The sequence below is a fragment of the Mchenga conophoros genome, linkage group LG9, assembly GCF_057382185.1.
Source record: "Mchenga conophoros isolate Kocher_MC1m ecotype Shallow Benthic linkage group LG9, M_conophoros_male_GT1.1, whole genome shotgun sequence".
Taxonomy (NCBI): Eukaryota; Metazoa; Chordata; class Actinopteri; order Cichliformes; family Cichlidae; genus Mchenga; species Mchenga conophoros.
In genome coordinates this window covers 14,609,916-14,634,704 of record NC_140534.1, presented here as the reverse complement: position 1 = coordinate 14,634,704, position 24,789 = coordinate 14,609,916, and the positions used below count along the sequence as shown (strand labels likewise).

At 42.2% G+C, this 24,789-nt stretch overlaps 2 protein-coding genes across 2 annotated transcripts in view; one reads left to right on the top strand and one right to left on the bottom strand.

Annotated features, from left to right (window-relative positions):
* LOC146567009 (uncharacterized) overlaps nucleotides 1-24,789 on the bottom strand; it is a 435,082-nt gene that overhangs the window by 54,563 nt on the left and 355,730 nt on the right. The window lies entirely within an intron of this gene.
* Nucleotides 9,102-24,181, top strand: LOC146567038 (uncharacterized). Its single transcript, XM_085286632.1, has 4 exons — nucleotides 9,102-9,194; nucleotides 9,975-10,080; nucleotides 22,119-22,715; nucleotides 23,041-24,181. Exons 2-4 carry the CDS (start codon nucleotides 10,063-10,065, stop codon nucleotides 23,611-23,613), a joined length of 1,188 nt encoding a protein of 395 aa, XP_085142758.1. The 5' UTR covers nucleotides 9,102-9,194; nucleotides 9,975-10,062; the 3' UTR covers nucleotides 23,614-24,181.

Below are 24,789 nucleotides of genomic sequence, written 5' to 3'. Positions count from 1 at the left end.
TGCGATTCAGGGCATTCTCGGGACCAGTGTCCTTCTGCTCCACAGCTGTAACAGGCAGTCCAAGACACATTGTTAGGATTCCCTGGATTCCGAGCCCTTTGTCCTCCCCTCACGGATCCACCACGCCCTCTCTGCGGTCCACCGGTCCCCCAATTCCCTACGGGTTGACGCTGCCTTGGTGCATTGGCGGGCCAACGGTCATCAGGGTAGAGACCCGGATCCTGATCTGGCCAGTCAGGCACAGGATCGGGCTGAGACCTTGCCACCATTATTTTCCTTGCGCTCTCTTTATCCTCTTTCTTTCTATCACCTGCCTTGTTTCTCGCCTCCGTCAGCTGTATCTTTACCAGCTGCGCCTGTGCCTCCTCCAACTCTTTCTTTTGTTTGTTTGCCAAATCCTGTTCCTGCTGAAGTCTGTGGGTCACATGTCTCTCCCACTGCACCGAGTCTGCAACGGCAAAATCTGGGTTCTTTTCCAAGTCAACTGCAACCTGGTTGGGCAGCCCTGCCAGCACTGCCGAACGAAACCACGCTCTACTTTCACCCTCCTTCCCCGGTTGTATTCCTGTTCCTAACAACCATTGTTCCTTTGCTTTAGCTAAACACTCTCTGGGTGTGTTTTTGGGATCCCAAATAATTTTTGGAATGGCTCCAAAGTTAGGAGTTGGGTCCTTCTCCCGAACTGCATCTGCTAAGTCACTCTGCACCTCATGATATTTCAGGTCATTTGCATATCTGGTTGTTTGAGCTATCTGCTCTACATCTGCTAACCCACCACCCAGCATACAACGTCCGGCCAAAGCGCGAAAGTCGCCCAGCGCTAATTCTTCTCCTTCCCAATGTTCTCCCTTGGTTATTGGTGGAAGTTGTTTAACCAATGCTTCCAAATCTCTCACCTTATAGGCGCGATAAACTGGTTCGTTCTTTGGACCTGCTATTAGAGGCAGACTTAAACCAGGGTCAGGAGCTCCTTGTTCAAAACTCACTCTTCTACTCTTCCTCAACTTTCCTTTCCCCTTTGAGCTCTTAAATATAGGCTGTCTCTGTGCTTGGTCTCTCTTCACACTTCTTTTCCTCAAAATTAGGCTTGTACTTGGTTGGGGTTCAGCTCCTCCATCTTCGTCCTCCTCACCGTCTTCTTCTTCTGATGACGTCGCACGGTCTTCATTCTCCTCTTCTGGCCCTCCCTGCATTACTCTCTGCTTTATAACCTCCAATGCCGTTAATGCCTCTATGGACGCACGTAGGGCCTCATGCATTTGTCCATACACTTCTCCTTCAGTTTTTAACACCAAGCTCAGAGGTATTTTATCACCCAGCCCTTTCTGTTGGGATGTAATAAGTTGGCTTACCTCAACCTCCATCGCTTGGCACTCTTTCTCTGCTGATTTTAATGCTCCAGGTGAAGCCAAACGAATAGCTTTCTTAAGCTGTTCAAGCTGATCCTTCAGAGGTTTGCATCCCCTTTTCCCACTAGGTGTCGCACCCGAGCTGTCAGCCATTCTCTGAAACACAGACTTACCTCTTCCAATGGCGTTGGTCGACTCCACCTTCTTGGTCTAGGTCACCCAGACACGCTTAACTTTCGGTTTCAGTCTTCGTCTCGCTGTTCTCGCAACCACTGGCTCCTCTTCCCCTACTCGGTGATACACAAAGTTTAACCCAGCACTTTAGACGCTGTCCTCGCGTTCTCAAGCGTTGACACTCAATCAAAATTATTCGCCCTCAAAGTGTTAATATATGACACCAGCAACCCTTATGCGCAACGCGCTCACCTCCGTATACTTACCTCTCCAATAGTTCCTCGGATTAGTGTTTTTTCATTTATTTTAAACCCATTAACGGCGCTGCGCGTCCCTTATATACTTTACAGCAACACACCCTCAAGGGTCCCTCAACTTGTCCCGTACTAATAAGTCTAAAACCAAGAAATCACCTTTATGACATTATGTCAAAGCTTTCTCCATGTTGCACAGCCTGCCACAGGTTTAACAAAAAAATCGCTGCCCGAGAAGGCTCCCACATATCAAGGTGGTCGTTTTCACAAACTTCCAGCAGACCCTCAAATAAACAAAAACAACGACCCAGGCAGGCTTCCAGTTCAGCCTCCTCAATTTCTATGCACACTGAAAACTCATGGGGAGATTCTTCTGTCTCCCCGTGTCCTACACAATTCACCTCCAAATGATCCCCTACAATTGAAATTTCAGTGTGGAATGACGCAGAGATTAACATTTCCTTATTTATTCACTATATGTAACCTGAATTTTCTCTCTCTTATCAAATAACAAAGGTTATCTTTACAATTTGTTATTGAACGACTAATTAAGTTGCTTTTTATGGTGTCAGTGATAAACTGCCCCTAAAAAGTCCACTTTATTGCGTGCTCATTAAGTTACTCCTATCAAAACTATTTAACAAGTTCAATTTACACATACTCATTAATTTGTCACGCTTATTAGTGGCTCATGGTTGCTTAAAGCCTATGTCTGACTTGACCACAGAGTTAGAGCATCATTCAATCCTCTCAGGATGACCACTCCACTTACTCTGCATCCAGTCAGCTCATGAATTAACAACCCTTGCAGACTGTAACCCTTTTATTTTTTGTTTATGCCTTCAAATCCACCTTAAATCTTCTTTACCTAAACGTTGGTTTTAAACACAAACAATTCTTATATTCTATTTTGAAACGCTGTCACCATTCATATATTTACAATGTTGTTATTTACTAAGCCAGCATTTTAATTGCAGACATTTATCCACATTTGCAAACAATAGTTACAGAGCTGAATAACACACAAAACCGAAAGCATAGTCCTCTCATGCGCTCTGCATCAGCTGCCTCATTTGCATGCACACACACTCTTCATCTAAGAATAGCAGCAGGCAGTCAGTGCATTGCTGACTCGACCCACAGAGATCTTTTTTAATACAGAGACGTCTTATATTTACAACTGCACAGATTTTAAACCTTTTAACACCTATCGAATTTCGACAAATTTAACATAACCGTTTTTTGCGATCAATTAACCAGTATCAAGACTTTAACTGTTTCTGGCCTCATTTCTAAAATCCCTAACTCAATTTAAAAGCGTCAACCAACCCAAACTTTGCCTGAAGCTCTATTTTTGGCATTTCACAGCCAAGGCTTACCCCGAAGTGTTAAGTTAAAGTTACACGCCCGAAGACCACTTCTGCTGGCCAAAAAAGCGCAGATACCGTTGCAAACGGTAAGGAGACTCTAACTCCTAGCTTAATTCCGGGATGCCCTGTACCCCACAGCTAAACCACACTGAACTAACCCTCTTCGCCGAGAGGTCAATGTCGCGCGTCCACGACAAGGAGGGAGCGTAACCTCCGGGCTCTGCGCTTCCTAGCAGACTCGAACTGCCGTTCTAGAATAATTTATAATACTTTGAAACAACAATCAACACCCGAAACAAGTGTATAACTGAAGCAGGTGCAACCTAGTGGTCAAATGGAGACTCCAACTCACAAAATGACCGCTCAGGTCCACTCTTATGACCAAATTTGGACTCTAACCAACACAATAACCAATTCCCTACCAAACTACTTGAGACTCTAACTCAATTTCTTTGGGACTTCAACCCAGTATTTAAACTTTTCTTATCAGACTCTTAACTACTTTCATTTCTTCTTAGCAGAACTCTAACTGCTTCAACTCATGAGATTTTCATCAAAATCAAAACAGACACCCACCAGTAACTTCAGTGAGTAGACTTAAATTTTATCATGTCCAATTTGGCACACTTTGGAAATAATTCAACAGGTAGTGCCTTACCTTTTGGATAAGCCGGCTTATGCCCACTCACTTAGACCACTGGAATTCATGTCTGCCCGTCAGACCACCCAAGACCCCGGATTTCTCCGTCCAAACCTCCAACTCTCCCTCCTCAATAACCGGACGAAGCCCCCAAATGTTAAGATTCAATATTGAGGAAGGGTACAAGAGGTGATCGAAGAATAACCACACCGATCCGGCCGGGTGAAGTCAAACGATGATTTTAATGAATACACGCGTGGGAAGACAACTCTGTACGCAGACAGGAAGTAGTCTTCGACTTAATCAAAGCATGAACAGATATTTTATAGCATCAGGGTTTGTTTACTGACGCCCCTTCATGCGTCACAGATACATTTTATACATAGATCAGATCAACATCATCATGACTTTTCACCTAGAAAATCATCTTCTATTTTCATGACTAGCCCTTCCTGTCTACCTTTCAGTTCTTGTCTTGTTCCTCTTTCTTGCCGAGACACCAAGAAACGGTTCCTCTTTTACCAAGACAATTTTGCAGTTACAGCCAAACATAACTAACCTCTCCTCTAAATAAATCTAATTTAAACTGTGTGTGTGTGTGTGTGTGTGTTGACCTCACATGCTCTTTGTGTCACCTCTTCACCTACTGTCTGTGTCTCGTCCTCAAATGCTCTTTCTCAATTCACCTGTTGCACTTCTGACCTTTTACCAGACCAGAAGCTCACTGAGACTATGTGTATGTCTTCTACTAAATAAATGTTTTAATCAAGAACCTCTACTTAAACCTTAATATAAAATGACCTGATATAAGTGTTTTGTAAGCATGTATTGCGATTCCTTCTATGGCTCCAAGTCACTTGCACAATAGATTGTCCGAACATCGCGCCGAACAAAGCTTCCGACCCCCAATTAATTGACCGAGCTCCAACTCTTTAATAAGCACAGATATGCATTGTGTATAAAATAGTCATAACTGCTTAAGGCCTTCTTAAAGCTATCTGTTACATTGTTAAAGCCTCGTCTTAGCCTGCGGCTCAAAATAACTTCCTGCTTCTTTCTGCATACAACTTCCTGTCAGCCTGCAACTCAGTCTTTCTGAAAGAGACACTGTTTAAACCTTGGAATGCAATATCCATGCTGCAGATTATATTATTAATGCAATGACAATTATTTAACAATAGCCGTAAAATAATTTCCCTCCTCGACAGCGGGTAGAGGGAGGTTTGGAGTCTTCTCTCACCCCCGTTCTCTGCGACCTGCTGGAGCGGGGGGGCTAGGAGGAGGAGTTGGCCATCCGACTGCGGTCTGGAGTGTGGGGCCTCCCTGCTGCTGCGGAGTCGGGGCGGTCTGCCTCTCCCCACCGCAGGGAAAAGGGTAACACCACCTGGGTCTGGGTGCAGTTCCCCCCTCCAGGAGCAAGGGTACCTAGACCCGGTTTGTAGAGTACGCTTGGGGAGTGTGATCGTGTGTACAGCGTCTCTTTATGTCTGTCTCCACGTTGGTTGAGTGTGGAGTGAGTGCATATGAGAGCATGAGGGTGGGAATGGATGTTTGTATCTGTGTGTGCCTGTATGTCTGTGTCTATATGTCAGGTTGGGTATCAGACACCACCTCTCTGGGGACATCTCAGGCCCTCCAAGGTTTGGAGGCCTATCTCCCCCCACCACCACTTCCCCTGCCAGTGGCAGATGCCCTCAGACATCGGTGTGTTGGTGGTTCTTTGTGTCTGGGGATGGGCGTCCAGGTACATGCCGGCTCACTCCTTGGTGGCCGCTTATCGGGGCCTGGAGCCTGGGGCTCGCTCGGGCCACTTCGGAGGTGGGGTGCCCCCGGCCTCTCGGCCTGGGGCTCGGTCACTCAGGCACAGCTGGCTGCCGGCGGAGCTCACGGGCGCGTCACTGCAACTCCCCCTGGTGAAAATAAAATAAACAATAAAAGGTGAATCAAATGGACCATTATGGCAAGGCTGGGATGGTCAATTTGGTAAAGTAAATCCGTTGGGCATCTTTCTTTGCCTTTAGACAATAATTCTGATGGCAAAAGAGCCAAAAGGGACAGGCAAAAAAACAACAACATAAGGACGGAACAGGCAGACGAGACACAAAGACATAACAGGGACACACAAAGGTGAGGGAGACTTAAACCCAGAGGACACAACAAACACACGCTGAAGACACGATGCTACAAACATAGTGGGGAGACACAGACATGAGAGTAACCTAAATAGATAAAACTAAACAGGGAAACAGAGAACACAACCATAGAACTAACTGAAGGTTTAAGTCTCTACTATACAAACCAGAACATAATACAAACGGGCATAAAACTCAAAATACCGGCCCGTGACAAAAACGAGCTTTCTTCATTTCTTTCATTTGTAACTGATGGTGAGTAGTATTTCTAGTACATTAAAGCACATCCACAGTGTTTCGTACGTCTCTTTATTTTTTTTATTCTAATTTGAATTGATATTACAGCACTAGTGTTTTTTTTTTTTTTAAAAACAAACGATGGAAAACATGAGATGAAACGCAAATTCACATTTGAAGTGTGTATCTGGATTAACTTTTTTATTGCTGTATAATAATCGACACGACGTTTGCGAATGGTGGTAGATTTTCCCTTTCTGGGTCCTTGTCCATTAGGTTCCTCTTGTGTCTCCATCCTCTGTGTCCCTCTTTGTGTGATCGTTTTTATACGTTTGTGAGTTTGTGTGTGCGTGTGTGATTGTTGTTGTTTGCTTGACAAAGGCAAAGTGTGCTTTGCAATATTACACACAGTAAAGCAGCCCAGAGTTCAAAGTTCAAAGTTTGTATTTCTTCATAAAAGTTCAAAATAAAATATTTACTACACATTTCAGCCAGTGTCAGTCTCTGTTTCACTCTCTAACTGTGGCTTAAGTACATAAAACATTCAAGAATCTGATAGATTAATAATATCAGACAGAATGTGTTCCCAGCACTCGATATCTCCCATTTGTGGTCTACTTCTCCTAGTTTTACATATCAACTGACATTATTGTCTACATCACCAGCACTATAGAAGTGAGTGGGCTATTATACCATAGTGCATGTTAAGGTAAATACTGCACAAAAAGTAAGTAGCATCTTGTATCAGATGATTAGGGTAAGCAGTAATGTGTATGTGAGCCTAAAGAAAAGGAATTTAAATACACCAGTACCAGCTTCAGATCATATTGTATATTATATGTTTATACTTCTTATAATATGTCATCTGTCATGTTTATATGCAGTGACAATTGTACATGTGGAGTTGTGCTCATATTTGGTTTTTACATTCAGTGTATCATTTGTAAAATGTTGATATATTTTTCTTTTATTATTGTCTTGTTTGTTTGCACATGCTTGTAAATACAGCAAATATTTACAACCTTTGTTTTTTGAAGAATGTTTATGTTTGTGGCGATGAAGCTATCTGGCAACATGAACCTCATCTTCATGCCCATCATGTGGCTATGGTACAGGATTTAGGTTTAATGTGATGCATATGCAGGTTACAGCCGGGGAATGGCAGTAAGCTGTGGAGTGATTTGGCATGTTCGAGTACTGTTACTCTAAATTCTCTCACATATAACATGATAAAGCCCTCTTACCCAATGTCATGGAGTTTCACAGGTACACAGAGTCAACACTAAGTCACATCAAAGAAGCCAATGATGGTGAAATGGGAAGTTGATGGTGTCATTATACATATCCAGGAATATGTGGCTGAGGATAGTTGTCATGAAAGGTGTAGGAACATACCCCACTACCAACTCAGTGTCAAAAGAGTTATGTTGGGAAAAAAGAGTGTTCAGATTTGCAGCTCCTTCCTCTTGAAATCAGCTGAAATCAACAAAAACTGAATGAGCTGATCTCACTTAATAGACTTAAGGAGATTTTCAACTTGAATGACTTGGATGCAGCTATTTCAGCCTGCAAATGTTTGACCTGAATATTATTATGTTTTTTTCTGTCATTAGACACTTTTCATCACTTTTCATCATGTTCAAGTTTTCCTTCTTTATAGATTCTGAAGTTTTGGTCGTTTTAGTTTCTAATTTTTATGGCCTGTATTTAATGTACTTAATGTATGTATTTGTTTGTTTGTGTATATGTTACCAGTTTATGCAGCTTTATTGATTGTTTTGCTTGAGGTTTTTTAATCTGATGAGTTTTAATTTCCATAGTAAAATAAAATAAATAGGTGCATTAAAAAAACAAAACAAAAAAAACTTTCAAGCTGAGACGCAGACGCTTCCTGTAAGGTGGAATAAAGATGAAGTGAGATGGCTCACACAGTAAACTTTATTATCCAGCTGCTGTGGATTAACACATCAGCAGAATTTATTTGTTAATTATATTCATAGAGAGAATTAATTGGCTGAGATTTTTGGAAAGTTGTTATTATATCTCTACCAAATGTCTTTATAGGGTTCATATAACACCACATGGGCTTGTCCAGGAGCTGAACCCGGGAGCTTGCACACCCAATCATTACCCAGACCAACAAGCCACAGAAACAATGCAGTTTTAGCAATGTTGAATGTTGGAGCAAATACATGAAACACGACAGAAGAATGTATGAAAGAATATCTTGAAAGCCGATGCTAGCTAAATGTCCTGCAGCTGTGTGTGAGGCATTCAAAGAACTTATGTGGCGAGAAAACTGTCTCAAAAGAGTGACAAATGCCTACAGTATGATAAACACACAAAAACAACTGACCACACAAACTTTCTGATCAGAAGGAGGCTTGTGAAAAATCTCAAGCTACAAGTTGAAGGAGCCATTTCAGTCGTTCAAGATAAAATGCCACATTTGTTAATTACAGAGTTCAGGACTGTTACATGTTACATTGTTACAAATAATTGGAGCCATAAATAAAAGACTAAAGAGACAAATGGGAATGTGGTTGCAATCCAAAGTCAGAGTAAGATTTTTTTCATTTTCGCAGTCTTTTATTTACAGTCTGTTTCTTCTGGTGGTAAACCTGTTTCACATGTTTGGACCACATTTTAGGCCTACATAGCTGCTGGTTGCAGCTATGTATGTTGTTTGCAGCAATGCTGCGAAGAACATCTTAAAAATACTAAATTCTTCATTGATTTGAGCTGTGGGGTTTGCTACACGTGGCAGAAAATTAAAGAGTAAACAGTGAAAGCCACAAACCCAAGTCACGAGATCCTTGAATTCCATTTTTAATCTGAACAGAAACTTCCAAGGGTCTGTGGACAATGGATGACCATCCAGTCCAGCAGGTGGTGATAATGTACCTTAAAGCGCTGACCGCCAAAAAGAAGAAGAAGACGACGAACACGACAACGACGAAGAAGAAGCCACAGAGTTCCCGTTTCATTGCTGTTTGTTTCTCAGTTTTTCCCTCTCCCATCTAAAAGTAAGTGCCAAGGTAAGTTTGATCTGAGTTCAGTCAGTCTTGAGCTTTATGAAGTTTTCTGAATGAAGTTTTCTGCTCCTCTCTGTGAGAGCGGGCGGGAGAAGACCGTTAAAGGCGAGGCTCTAGAGTGTAGCTAAACAGCTGGGTATGTGTATAAGTGTGCAAAACAATAGATTAGAAGTGAGCCACGAGTATAGTATGGTCACGTTTTGTGAATTGTTTTTGTCACTACTGATCACGCGCTCAACACACACTCTACACGTGCTTGCATCGCACACGCACACTCTCAAGTATCAGTATTGTACAATTCAGCTGGACTGGCCATCGGACATACCGAGCATTTCTTTGTTTATCGCCCCCTTTGCCCCAGAAAGAGGAAAACAGCGTATGTTGGCGGAAAAGTGCTATAATGAAATACATTTATTTATATTAAAACACAGCTGCCTTAATCTTATTGGCGCAAAGTTGTGTCTGCCCACTGGGCACAGGGTTCGCTGGAAAAGCTTGAAAAGGGACCTTGAAAGTGCTTAGAAAGTGCTTGAATTTGACCCTGAAAAAGGCGTACGAACCCTGTGGGCATTTGATTCTAATAACAGGCCTCAGTCTCTCCTGGTACTGCTGTGCCATACTGCTAAATTTGGTATTGCTGCTTAAACCTTTTGTGTTTGTTTCAAACAAGTTGCCCTCTTGGGGAAGCTAAAGTTTGTTCTTTGTGCTGTCAGATGACCATATGAGACACTTTGACTCTTCAGTGCAGTGTGGAGCCTAACAAAGATCTGTTTTGTGTCCCAGCTGATCAGCAGGAGGAGAAGAGTCTGACGGAGCAGCAGAGGAACATTTTCAGCCATCTGGACTCAGCTGAGTCACTACAGAGGAAACAATGAGCTCAACACAGAAGGTGACAGATACTAGTGATAACTAAAACTCCATTAAAAGCTGAAGTACTGATATATATTTTACACAAAACTTATTGATCCTTGTGCTATATTAATGTAATGTAATGTTTTAATAATGTAATAATACAATGCCTACACTGTAGAGGGTGACATTGCCTCTAAACAGGAACATGAGCAGGGAAGAGGTTAAAGTGGGATTGAGCAGGTGGGAACCCTAAAATCAGCTGTAGTGGCTCAGCGTGGGGAAAAGAATCACAGCTCACAATAATTTCTGTTGAGAGCTCCAGTAGATTTTCTTCAAGTACAGGCTGTGATCAGCTGACCTGCTGCTCTCTGTGGATGTACACAACTGAATTCAACCAGATGTCAGCAGATGTTTCATGAGCTGTCCTGGCTGGTTTCCATCCTCTACACTGACAGTACACTGTCTTTATATTAGACACTATACTGTTGGTATGAAGGTGGAACTCAGTGAATGAATGTCAGCATCATGAGCTTCAGTTTAAATGAATCTCTGCTACACTTGATGTAATCTAACTGTGACATGAGCACCACAGTCACTGTGCACCAGTCACACACTGTTCTTTACTTTAAATCCATCACAGTTCAGCAAACGAACCTGTTTATCCTGCACTAACCTGCAGAGGATCTTCATGCAGTCTTTAAATAACACAGTTAGTCTGCCTCAGATTGTTTTGCAACAAGTTTTACAACCTGAAAAAACAATGTCACATGTACAGACATGTATATTAATCAAATCCCACTGAGCAGTCCTTACCTTTAAACCTAACCCCCCTCTTCCTCTCCTGTCCTGTGTGTCGACCTTGTTCTCATTCGACAGCGTAACATACCGACGATTTGTCACATCCCGAGGCGTTCCTCAGGCACGCAAAAGTTAACCTTCTGTATTCCTATGATATGCACCGGGTTGTGGATGGAAAGCAATAGATTGGCGCTGCCGGCAGTAATACACGTTCCAGCTGTGTATTCCAGCTATGACCATAACCTGATCCCTAACACAAGCACCACCTTAATCATGTTAGATAGTGTTTTCCAAAACGATTACAGTAAACGTACATGTGTAGATTCATTCCAAACGGTATAGGGATGTGTTGGGTGGCGGAAAGCGTAACATACTGAAGATTTGTCATCTAGCACAAGCATCAACAACCTTTAAAACCCAAAGAGCCATTTGGACCCAGTTTCTAAGGAAAAGGAAACACTGGGAGCCGTAAATACTTGTAAACATCTAAAAATAATTAAAAAAAAAAAAAAAATATATATATATATGTGTGTATATATATATATATATATATATATATATATATATATATATATATATATATATATTAGGGGTGCAACGATATTCGTATCGATATTGAACCGTTCGATACAGTGCTTTCGGTTCGGTACACATATGTATCGAACAATACAAAATTTGTAATTTATTTTATCAACTTTCCTTCTGACGATGCTGTCTGTGTTGAGCGCTCAGTGAATCTGCGTTCGACTACTCCGCCTAGGCTGCACTGTCGAGCGCAGATCCACTGAGCGCTCAACACAGACAGCATGTCAGAAGGAAGAGCGCAGGGCAAGATAGCGAGACAGAAGTTAAGCTCTCCTTGCAACATGGACCTCCCCCACCCTCATTCAGATCTGGCGTTTGGAATTATTTTGGTTTTCATGTGACGTATGACCCTGAAGGTAAGCGAGTCATGGACTAAAGTAAAACAGTATGTTGGATGTGCCACACAATGCTCAATTACATGGGTGGGAACTAGTGTGTTAGCGCAGTTAGCTCGTTAACGTGTTGGCCGTCTAGCCCCATGCACGGGGCGATCGGCGGTAGCTCGTTAACGGAGATTTGCCGTGTTGTGGCGTTAAGGTCATTTCAACGAGATTAACCTGAAAGCACTAGTGGGAACACAACGAATATGACTGCACATTTACGCCGACATCATCCTAGTGCAAAGACCAAAACAACAAGCATGCTACTAACTTTAGCCGAGTCATTTAGACAGCTGTTAGCACATGATTCTCCTTATGCTGCTGAGAATATAGCCCAGAAGAAGCGGATAGTATAGCTTTTATTTTGGAAAGAGCCATTTCTCTGTAATAAACTCTCTTTTCCAAAGATGAGTGATTCCTCAATCAGATACAGGGCTCGCAATATCGCTAGCCCGACGTCCCGGAGCTAGCGATTTTTTTCAGTCGGGCTACCAAAATCTATCTCTTCCCTGCCCGTCGGGCTATTGTAGGAAGGAAAAATATATGTCAATGCTTTTGCATTCTTTCAGAAATGTAGCTGGGTAATTATGTCATTGGCATCGGTGAGCCACTGTCAATATGTGACATATTGAAATCGCGTTTGAATTTGCGCTCGTTTTTTTGCTTTCACTTTGCAATCGCGCGAACTGTGTATAGAGAGCGACAGCACTGATCTGTGAGTGATGATAATCTGTGCACCAATTCCTCTGACATCGTCTTATTAATCGTTAGCTTACTATGCAAACATGACAAGTGAAATCTCCCGCAGCTTAAACATGTGAGAGGTTGATCGCGCAGAGAATCGCTGAGCTTATGTGAGTGCGTGTGTAAAAGCAGCAGAATATATATATTTTAGTTCTGCTGAGCCAAATAAGACAGGTCAGGGTGAAGAAGTGACAGCCAAAGAAAAGCTTACCGCAAAACGGAGAAGTTATGACAAATCAGACTATAAGGCAAAAAGAAAGTGCAGCTTTATGGTTTCATGGACAAAAGAATTTCTGTGGCTGCAATATGACGAGCTAAATAACCAGGGCTGCACATAAGTGGTCCGCAGGTGCGCATTCGATGTCAAAATAAAAAACACGCACAAGGGTTAGGGTTAAATTTAAAAACTGTACTTTTGAGTTAAAATATATATTTATAATTTTAATAAATGACAAATTAAAAAGGCATGAACATTTTTTTTGTATCGAAAAAATATCGAACCGTGACACCAAAGTATCGAACCAAACCGTGAATTTTGTGTATCGTTGCACCCCTTATATATATACTGACCAACCTGTGCACTGCCTGGATTGATTACAAGAAGGCCTATGACTCAATGCCCCACAGCTGGATACTGGAATGCCTAGAATTGTACAAGATCAATGGGACCCTAAGAGCCTTCATCAGGAACTCAATGGGGATGTGGCGTACAACACTAGAGGCCAACTCCAAGCCCATAGCACAAGTTACCATCAAGTGCGGGATCTACCAAGGAGATGCTCTGTCCCCACTGCTGTTCTGCATAGGCCTGAACCCCCTCAGTGAGATCATTAACAAGACTGGCTACGGATACCGACTACGGAACGGAGCAGTTGTCAGCCACCTCCTGTACATGGATGACATCAAGCTGTATGCCAAGAGTGAACGAGACATCGATTCACTGATCCACACTACCAGGCTATACAGCAATGAGATTGGAATGTCGTTCGGACTGGAGAAGTGTAGTCGGATGGTAACAAAGAGAGGGAAGGTAGTCAGAACTGAGGGGATTGAACTACCAGAAGGCAACATTGCAGACATAGAGGACAGTTACAAGTACCTGGGGATCCCACAGGCGAATGGGAACCATGAAGAGGCCGCTAGAAAAGCTGCAACCACCAAGTACCTGCAGAGGGTCAGGCAAGTCCTGAGGAGTCAGCTGAATGGTAAGAACAAGATCTGGGCCATCAACACGTACGCCCTGCCCGTGATCAGGTACCCTGCTGGGGTAATAGGCTGGCCAAAGGAGGAGATAGAAGCCACTGACATCAAGACAAGAAAGCTCCTTACCATGCATGGAGGGTTTCACCCCAAGTCCAGCACCCTGAGGCTGTACGCTAAGCGGAAGGAAGGGGGCCGGGGACTGGTGAGTGTCAGCACCACAGTCCAGGATGAGACAAGGAACATCCAAGAATACATTGGGAAGATGGCCCCAACTGACCGAGTGCTCAGTGAATACCTCAGGCAGCAGAAACCCAAGAAAGAGGAGGGAGACGAGGAACCATCATGGAAGGACAGGCCCCTGCATGGTATGTACCACCGGCAGATAGAGGAGGTGGCTGATATCCAGAAATCCTACCAGTGGCTGGACAAAGCTGGACTGAAAGACAGCACAGAGGCACTAATCATGGCAGCACAAGAACAAGCTCTGAGTACAAGATCCATAGAGGCTGGGGTCTATCACACCAGGCAAGACCCCAGGTGCAGGCTGTGTAAAGATGCCCCAGAGACAATCCAGCACATAACAGCAGGGTGCAAGATGCTAGCAGGCAAGGCATACATGGAACGCTGTTGGGGGAAAACTCTGTAAAAAACCCAGGAGAAATAAAGACACAATGAGACAAAGTTACTTTCTTTATCAAACGTGTACACGGGTGAGCTGCTAAGAACAACTCACACCATGCACAGTGGCTTGGTAATTTTTATAGGCACAGAGCACAGAGACAGTGAGAACAGGATAACAAATAATAAACAGATAAAATAAAACAACTCCATATATGGTGCTAGTCTCGTCAGCAGAGAGCTAGGGAAGATAAAACAATCTAAAACAATATGTCCCAGAAACAAGATGTGTTTGCTGGGAAAGTCTAAAAAGATAATTCTAAACTAATCTAACCATAGGCAGAGGGCAGACAAAAGGCATCTTTGTACATTTAAAAGAAGGTAAAGAAACATAGAATCATTTTTCCTGTAACATTCCCTCCTGTTTTAACTTATTTTAAATGTATACAACAATTGTCTGTGAAGGTTATTTATTAAGTATCTTAAGCAATTTTTTAATTTTCAAAATGTCAGCATAGCAGAAATGGAAATCATTTGGTCTAAAGAATAAAACAAAAGAAAATAATAAAAAGAAAAACATAGTAAATGAAAATCATAGTAAATGAAATAACAAGTGGAATAAACAAGAAAAAATAATAAAACTAAAACTACAAAAAAAAAAGGATAAAAACCTTATATTTTAAAACGAAAACTACAAAAAATAAAAGGATGAAAACTAAAATGAAAACTTTGTACTTAAAAATGATGAAAACCTAATATGTAAAATGAAAACTTCAAAAATACAAGGATGAAAAACTTATATTTAAAATGATGCAAACCTTAAATTGAAAACTTTATATGTAAAATGATGAAAACTTCATATTTAAAATGAAAACTTCAAAAAATAAAAGGATGAGAACTTCAAAAAATAAAAGGATGAAAACCTTATATTGTACCTGCATAAACTACTAATGTGTTAATCAGTGCATGATCACTTGAAAAAGGCAGAAGTCATTTTTAATCACCACGTCATTCATTAGCAGTTATTACAAGTTCTCCTCTAACAGAATTGCAACGGGATGCTGTTCTTCTTTAGGCACGGCAACATAAGCAGTCATTGTAGTTGTTATCATCTTTGAAATCATTACTCTTAGACATGGCGGTGTAGCTGCTCCAGATGTGTGGTCAGTGACATATTTTTGCAGAATGGACAAATTCTGCAAAGTTTCATAAATGTCTCCTCCAGCTTTGTATCCATCAGGGATAAAAGTGCAACATGTCTCCCCGATCAGCTTGCAAACTCCTCCTTGTGATGCTGTTAGCAGGTCTAGTGTCAGTGTGTTCTTCAACACCATCGTTCTGATGGCCTGCTGTTCTCCTGCTAAGGCGGTTCCCAGGGCCTTAGTTAAGTTGATGTGTCGTAGCAGAGCATATCGGTTGGTTTCCACGTGATCCCGCACCTCGGCAACTCCAATGCCGGGGATCAAGCTCTGTAAGAATTTCACTCCTCCTCAGATGCGAAACTCTGGTTCCTTTACTGCTTGGTGCCGTCCGTGCACATCCTGTCTGGTAATGAGTCTTTGTTTGTAGTATCATTCGGTAGCTGTAGTTGGAACGACAGTTGAGGCTCATCAGTGTCGCGTTACTGGCACAGGTTTCGTTGAGTGAACAGTCAATACACTTCCTCTCGTTCCTCGGTGGGCAGAAAGTGTATTTGCATTTGCATAGCAGTCAGTTTTATTATTCAAGTAAGCTGTAGTGTTCGTAAACTGCCACCAGAAATTAGTGGCATAGCCATGGGGAAACTTGGTGTACTTTCCTTTGTCATACAGTGTCTGCCTTTTCTTCATATAGCGTGACTTATTGTCCCTCACGGAAGCAAAGGTGAGGAGCCCGGCCATGGTCAGGGCCGCTGCAGTTGTTAAGAGCCACCACCTCATGACGACGGGACACACCCTCCTGTCGCGAGTAGACCCCCCGGCCAGGAAAGCTGACCCCTCCACCGGGCGAGATCACAACAAGTGGGCAAGCCTGCCGTCAGCTGTGTTTAGATGGCTTCACTGACTCGCCTGCAGTGACTCTGATGGATCCAGGATGGTCGTTCCGCAATTTTGCAAGCGGTCGGTGTAGTGAGGAGGACTTGGTATGGCCCCTCCCACCTGGGTGTGCTCCAGTTTTTCCTTTGGAGCACTTTGATCAGAACCCAGTCACCGGGCTGTGATCTGCAAGACACTTGATAGACATCATTACATTCTTCGTCATTTACAATCATCTCTTTATTTTCCTACAACTTAGACATACATTTTGCTACTGAAATTGTATCTGCCTTTTTCACTGGATAGATTTCTGGCCACTTTGAGAATACACTAGGGTGTATTTTTACCCTTGGCATTCATTTAGCTCAATAAAGTCCATATGGATTGTGTGGTCTCAGGTTTCCCTGAGCATTATATTTTTGACACGTCATGCACGTTCTGACAAATTGTTTTGCTGAAGTTTCAAAATTTACAGTGTAGAAATGAGAGTTGACAATACTGGTCAGTCCCCCCGTTGACAAATGCGTACAGCCATGAGTCACTAATGCCGCCATTTTGTGGAGGAATTTTGGCAACACTGGCTTGCCATAACACATCATTAAGTCGTTTGTCAGAACTGCACCGTGTTTTAGCCATTTTGCCTGCTCTGCTGTGCTTGCTGCTTTTGTTCATTTTTCAACACATCCAGTGGAATCTGATGTGTGTTCACTGCCATCAATGTGATGATTGTCTTTTGTGCCGCCTATTTTGCTGCTCTGTCAGCAAAATTGTTGCCTGTAGTAATGAAAGAGTCAGTAGGCGTTGTAAGAGGTTGGCATGGTGAACCGGTTTTCCAGTTGGTGTAATCAGTCCTCTGTTATGCCAAATTTTTTGCAAAATGATGCACAGCAGAGAAAACATACTGGCTGTCTGTATGTATGTTTATTAGTTTGTCTTTGTGTATTTAGCTTTCGCGTATCACAGCTATCAGCTCAGCGCTCTGTGCAGAACATGAAGAAGAGAGTGGTTTTGCTTCTATTATTTTACTATCTGTGGTTACTGCGTAACCTACAATCTCGTGTGAAGTGACCTTCCTCTCCACGGTTCTAGCAGGCGTTGTTATCTGCTGTTTCTGCGTGGCTGTCTGCAGCCTTGGTGTTTGTGACTTTGCTCGCCTCTCTGTTCCTGATAGCCACCTGCGAATTAGTGTTTTAGTCTGTTGTCAACACGTCAGCCTTATTTCTAAGTTACAGAATGCTTCTTCTCCCTTTTTTTTTTTTTTTTTTTTTGTTTGGGAGAATAGATGCAACTCTACATTTTCACTTAAGGCAGTTTTAGATAATTTCTAGTTCTTCAAACAATGCATGGATCTCACACATTTCAAACTTTCAAGTTAGGGTCGTTTCCCATTTATACAAATATATATATATATATTTAACTTTGCATTGCTCACAGCTCATAGCTCACAGCTCTAAACCTAGGCATTTTTCAATCATATGCCTAATCACTATGTGTCACTGTGATTCTCAAGTATTGTCACAAGTTTGTTTAAATTCGTTTCCAAAACCAACAAAAAACATAAACGTGTCAGGACACAAAAGAAAAAAGAAAAATGCTGCCACCCGAACAAGGCAGAAGTCTGCATATGTTGGCTTTTAATAGCATGCAGCTTGTAACATGGTAGACTAATGTGCCTGTGTTAATTCAGCTCCATATTATTGTGTGAAGTTGCACTGGGTTGGGAGTGGTTTTGTGTGTGTCACATTTTTGGTGAGCCAATGGCTGGAATGGGGTTGGACTAATTAGAGGCAGGTGTACTTGATTGCACTGATACACTGGTCTACTTATAGCCCACACTACAAACACTGCTGTGTTGTTTTGTCTCTCTGTGCAGGTATGTAATGTGATGAAATCAGATATGTTTGGGATGGATGGGTTTTGCCCTATGAATTTTATATTAAGTGTGTCGTTTTGTCTCTCTGTGCAGGCCAGGGCCTATTATATGCCACAGCTTAAAGGCAGCAGAGTTGCAGAGGCTTGAGTGACCACTGACTATATGCTTGCAGGGTGGTGGGTCTCCAAGGACAACTTCTAACCCTGTTAAAGGCAACATGTGGAGTGCAACTTGGCTGTGTGGCATAGCTGGCTCTGGCCTTGGGACTGTGTGTTTTTATACAATTCTTAAGTGGGACACTGGACTGTTTTATCTTTTATCTCTTGATATATTTTTCGTCAATAAATTATCTTTTAGAATTTTATTGACTGACATCTTTTTGCCCATGACTGAAACGGTTGGTCAGACCTAGAGTCTTTCTTTGGGTGTGTTACAGCAGCTTCTGCTCTAAAAGAAACAAATAAATAAAAAGAAAAGAAAATGTGTAACATGCTCATCAGCTTAGCAGTGTCTACATATTTAATTCAGCTTCTCAATCCTGTAGTTGTAGCTGTTGTCTACAGGGTTTTGCTTATTGGTTGTTATTATAGGTGTGCTCTATATCTCAGCAATGTGTCATTCTAGGATGATAGGTTTCAAGCTGGTCAAGTGCCTCTATGCACTTCATTAGTTTAGTTATTCTCTGTATTGTCTTCATCTCACATGTCATTACACTGAGTTTCAGCAAACCTTAAGCTTGATGCAGACTACTGCTTAACAATTATTCACCTCCATCATAACCGATTAAGGTGCCTCTTCATATTAATATTATGTCATTGTTAATATTATCCTCTTTGTCTTATATAACAGCAATAGCATATTATAATATTTTATCAGTGTGTACCACTATACTACTACTGAGCCAATTTGATAGTTAGGATCATCTCATTCAGCAAACAGATAATTTAGAATTCATCCAATCTGCGGTCACATTTGTTCTCTCTGTGGCATGGCGGACCAGGCAGTTCTATTATAATATATTATTTATATTTTATTTTGTATCCATCAAGGGCTTCAGATGACCTGCAGAATCATCCTTTTCCCAAGCTGGAGACAGTTACCTTTTCACACACTGTCCTTGGCTGAACAATGACACAGCCTTAATATACCTTATTTATGTTATTAAAATATTTTCGTGTGAATTATTTGCTTTATATTCATTTTATACATTGTGGGCATGGTCATCATGCCAACTGTGTTTCATTGATAATATGACTTTACAGGTTGTTATCCTTGCTATTATTAATTTCAAATACTCTAAAGATAATTTCTACTGTAATTTTCCCTTTGTTCATCTTTATTTCGTACTTTTTATATTTATATCTACTCAGTGGGGTCTGTTTTCAACCCTTTTAAACTAACTCAAACTACTTTGATCTCTAGTTTTCACTTAATAAAGGATTATTATGTTCTTCCTGATATGGGTGTTGCTGCAGATGCGGCTGCAGGAGTGAGTGATGGTTTACTAAAAGGATTGTGGGGACTGCACAGTGTCTCGTCTTCTGGTTTTACTAAACTGGCAGTTGAGCTCTGTTCTTCTGACTGTTTATATTTTGTTTTCTTAAATCTCTCAGTTTACAGACACTGTTTTTGTCCGGCGTCTGGACTTTTCTTTTCTCACCACTGCTCGTCAGCAGGAGTGAGTTTTAATTTCACTTGCTTGATTACCCATCTTATTTATGTATTTACTTATTTTTGTTTAAGTAATATATACACGATACAGCTGCTATCACCTTCGCTGGTATTAGAGACGAGAGTGGTTGCTCACACGCCCTTCTACTTTCGGACTATTTCCAAAAGCGGTGTGAACTTTACGAGACGGAACTCGACCGTTCTCTCAACTCACCAGCACGTCAGTGAATAGCAGTAAAAGAAAAACACAGTAGGAGCAGCTCAGTCTCTTATTGGACCGTGAAAATTCAGCTTGCTCCGTTAATTAAAACAATACACACACACACATTCACACCTATTCGCGCGATCGGAACCCTTATCATAAGGGGAGCTGCCAGTCTTTCTGTAGACGAGCTACTTATTCCCTAGACCCTGTCTAGACCCAGCTGGGGGAGCTACCCAGAGCTCCAAACCTAACCCACAGAAGTGGGGAGCTTCCAGTCGACGAGCTCCAAGCTACCAGCCGACGAGCTACTTTAAACCCACAGAGGTGGGGAGCTTCCAGTCGACGAGCTCCCAGAGCTACCAGTCGACGAGCTACTTTCGCTATTTTAAATTCCCTGAATTTAAAATACGCTTTTACGCAAGATTGTGTCAGTGTGTCTGTATCTACCTGGTCGGTGTCGCCGGGTCTGGTCCACCTCGATCGGGTCCCACCACCGTGGGTCGCTTTCTAAGACGTTGGCCAAGACCCGAATTTAAACGCTCTTGGACTTTTATCACACACCTGGTGTGTGAGCTGTCGACAGACGAACAACGTGGACTGGTCACGGAGATGGGACACGATGGAGGCGATCCGGCTGTCGAAGGACCAAGAAATGTTGGGGGAAAACTCTGTAAAAAACCCAGGAGAAATAAAGACACAATGAGACAAAGTTACTTTCTTTATCAAACGTGTACACGGGTGAGCTGCTAAGAACAACTCACACCATGCACAGTGGCTTGGTAATTTTTATAGGCACAGAGCACAGAGACAGTGAGAACAGGATAACAAATAATAAACAGATAAAATAAAACAACTCCATATATGGTGCTAGTCTCGTCAGCAGAGAGCTAGGGAAGATAAAACAATCTAAAACAATATGTCCCAGAAACAAGATGTGTTTGCTGGGAAAGTCTAAAAAGATAATTCTAAACTAATCTAACCATAGGCAGAGGGCAGACAAAAGGCATCTTTGTACATTTAAAAGAAGGTAAAGAAACATAGAATCATTTTTCCTGTAACAAACGCCATAACCAAGTGACCGGCATAGTGTACAGGAACATCTGTGCCGAGTATAACCTGGAAGTCCCGAGGTCAAAATGGGAGATGCCCCCAAGGGTGGTGGAGAATGACCGAGCTAAGATCCTGTGGGACTTCCAGATACAGACGGACAAAATGGTGGTGGCTAACCAACCGGACATAGTGGTGGTAGACAAACAGAAGAAGGCGGCCGTAGTGATCGATGTAGCGGTTCCGAATGACAGCAATATCAGGAAGAAGGAACACGAGAAGCTGGAGAAATACCAAGGGCTCAGAGAAGAGCTCGAGAGGATGTGGAGGGTGAAGGTAACGGTGGTCCCCGTGGTAATCGGAGCACTAGGTATGGTGACTCCCAAGCTAGGCGAGTGGCTCCAGCAGATCCCGGGAACAACATCGGAGATCTCTGTCCAGAAGAGCGCAGTCCTGGAAACAGCTAAGATACTGCGCAGGACCCTCAAGCTCCCAGGCCTCTGGTAGAGGACCCGAGCTTGAAGGATAAACCGCCCGCAGGGGCGTGCTGGGTGTTTTCTTTTCTTTCTTTTTTTTTTTTTTTTAATATATGTGTATATATATGTGTATATGTAAAAATCAGGGAACAACAATAGGAAATAAAAAAGTATAGACCTGGTAAATATTTATATATGTATACATTTTTATATATCTGTGTACAATCAGGAGGGATGGGCATGATTTTAGTGTTTAAACAGTCATGAATTATTTTTAACAGCAGGTTGGATGTAATGTGTTAGAACTACCAGCAGGTGGGGATAAGAGACCTTTAAGGTGTTTGGTGCCACACTCCACCTTCAGGTTTAAAACTAGTGTTAATGGAGGGAGTTTGAAGGTTGAGTTTGTTCCACGACTGCATTTCACTCACTGCCTCTGTTTGTATCTCTGTCACTGCAGGACCAACATGGAGCGAGAAGTCAGCGCTCTCAGGAGGCCGACAAACCTCACAGAAGAAAGGGAGAGAAAACATGCACCTCTGACGAGTGTGGGAAGGATTTTACTTTGAAGGCTAATCTAAAACAGCATCAGGTCATCCACACTGGAGAGAGACCGTTCAGCTGTGACTTGTGTGGAAAGTCTTTTTCCACGAAGGGTCACCTAAAAACACACCAACTCATCCACAGTGGAGTTAAAGCGTACAGCTGTGATCAGTGTGGCAGAGCTTTTACTCGCAGTAGCCACTTACAGGATCATCTAGTTACCCACTCTGGAATTAAGGCGTACAGCTGTGACATCTGTGGAAAAACTTTCAGCCGGAGAGGGAACCGAAATATACACCTACGCATTCACACCAGACATGATGTGTACTGCTGTGAACAGTGTGGCAAAGAGTTTGCTACAGACACACAGTTAAAACAACACATGTTTACCCACACTGAGGGACGACCTTATAAATGTGACCTGTGTGAGAAGACTTTTAAATCTCCACGTAACCTGAGAGAACACCAACAGATCCACACCAGAAAGAGACTCTACAAGTGCAGTTACTGTGAGGTATGTATTTATATTGTTATCTTGTCATTTTAGCCTGACTGTTTGGAACAACTCTGCTCATTAAACTGTGTTAGCATGTTAGCAATTCTACTGCATGGAAAAGCAGCTCTGAGTGATTATTCAGATTTTCATGTCAGTTATGATTTTAGTATTACTGTAGTATTATGGTGGTAGTATTGTAGTTATTGCAGCCCAGTAAACTGAGTGTGTTAACTGAAACAGTCAAATGTAATTGGACGTCTGCAGAGATGCTCTTTATTTCAGGCGACGTTCAGGATAAAAGTGTTGAAGGACTGACTTACACTGTCTTTGTGTCTTTGTTTAGAAGCAGAGCGACACAGATGGATCCAGTTCTCAACCCTGTCATCACTGTGGTGGTGGGAAAGACTTTCATTGTGACCTCTGTGGAAAAACTTTCAGTTGGCAACCGAACCTAAAAAGACATCAACGTAGACACACTGGAGACAAACTGAAATACTGCAAAGAATGTGGGAGAAGCTTCACCACACCAACTGAGTTAAAACAACATGAACTGATTCACAGTGGGGTTAAAAAGCACCTCTGTGATCAGTGTGGGTCATCCTTCACCTCTGCATGTAAGCTTAAAACACACAAACGAGTCCACACAGGGGAGAAACCATACAAGTGCAGACACTGTGACAAAAGCTTCTCACATTCAGGTAATCGTAACAGGCACGAACGTACACACGTGGAAGGAAACTACAGCTGTGACCAGTGTGACAAGAGCTTCAGGAATCTCAGTTCATACTCCAAACACAAACGATCCCACGTTACTAATAAACTGTTTCACTGTTACCAATGTGCCCAAACATTCACCTCATTGTCTGCTCTGTGCAAACATCAGCGTGATCACTCAGGGCTGAAATCACTCCCATAACTGGATCACAGTGAATCTGAAGAGACAGAAAGATCCTCTGGTTTCAGTGTCAGACTCAAAAAGCTTGAGATCAGGCTCCACAGAGTTCAGATAGAATCATTTAAACTTGTGTTGAACTGAACTGGTTGCTGGGCTGAACTTCTACATAATACAGATTTACATGGGATCTTATTTTCTGTTGTTTTACTGAGTCAGTTTTGTCCTTTTTTCTCTGTCCTGGTTTTGCTCGTCTGTAAATAATTGAAACTCAGTCAAATAGTTCATTGTTCTCCAGCAAAACGTTTTGGAAACTCATGTTTAACCTTTAAAACTCTGACATGTTTTAGCACACAAGGCTTCATCGGGGAGTTCACTCATGATTGGACCATGAGAATAAAGGTTTTTAGTTCTTTCAAAGAGAGTCTTGGAGGTGTTTGATGTTTCTGTTTTTTCTGAAACCACCTGAAAGAAAAACCATTTTTCTTGCTTTATGTAGTGTAGAAGTTTTCTCAGATGTTTCTTTCATCTGTGATGTTCTTGAATGTGTTCACATGAAGATGGTACAAATAAACTGTCCTTTTAGCTTCTGCTCCTAAATTATTCATCATTTATGGATGTAGCACAGCAGCAGTTTCTTGATTAACACATGGAGGGCTCGGGATCTGATGGTAAATAATGTTTTGTGTCCTTGTACACATCATACAGCTCAGCTGTTCCACAGATGTCAGGTTTACACAGTGGGATGGTTTGTAAGAACTAGGACTGCCACATAGGATTATTTTGATAGTCGATTAGTCACTGATTATCTTTGCAATTAATCGACTAAGATCATGCATCCATTGGACGTAAAACGTATAGTTTATTGCACCAGCATGCATCTGCTCTTATTTAACTATTATTAGCTTACAACTTGAAGTGTTTAAGGAAGCTCACAAGGAATATATTTACATGGTTCACCGGGTGTATATAAAAAGGTGCAGAGATAGTGCTATGTACAAAAGTGGGGGTACAGGGCTCCAGGGAAAATACACTCGCTCCTCAAACAATCCATGCACAAGGTCAGGCTCTCTCTCTCTGACACTCACCACAGGGAAACATTTGTTAGTTCAAAGCTCAGGAACACGAGGGAAAGCTTGCAGGTAACTTGACGGCACTAACACGAATCATACATAATGATCCATCAAAGAACAGCAGTCA

What these genes read in the sequence shown, in the direction of transcription:
- LOC146567038 (XM_085286632.1), top strand. An exon ending in ACAAGTGCAGTTACTGTGAG is followed by an intron (nt 22,716 to 23,040) that starts GTATGTATTTAT and finishes GTCTTTGTTTAG; the next exon opens with AAGCAGAGCGACACAGATGG.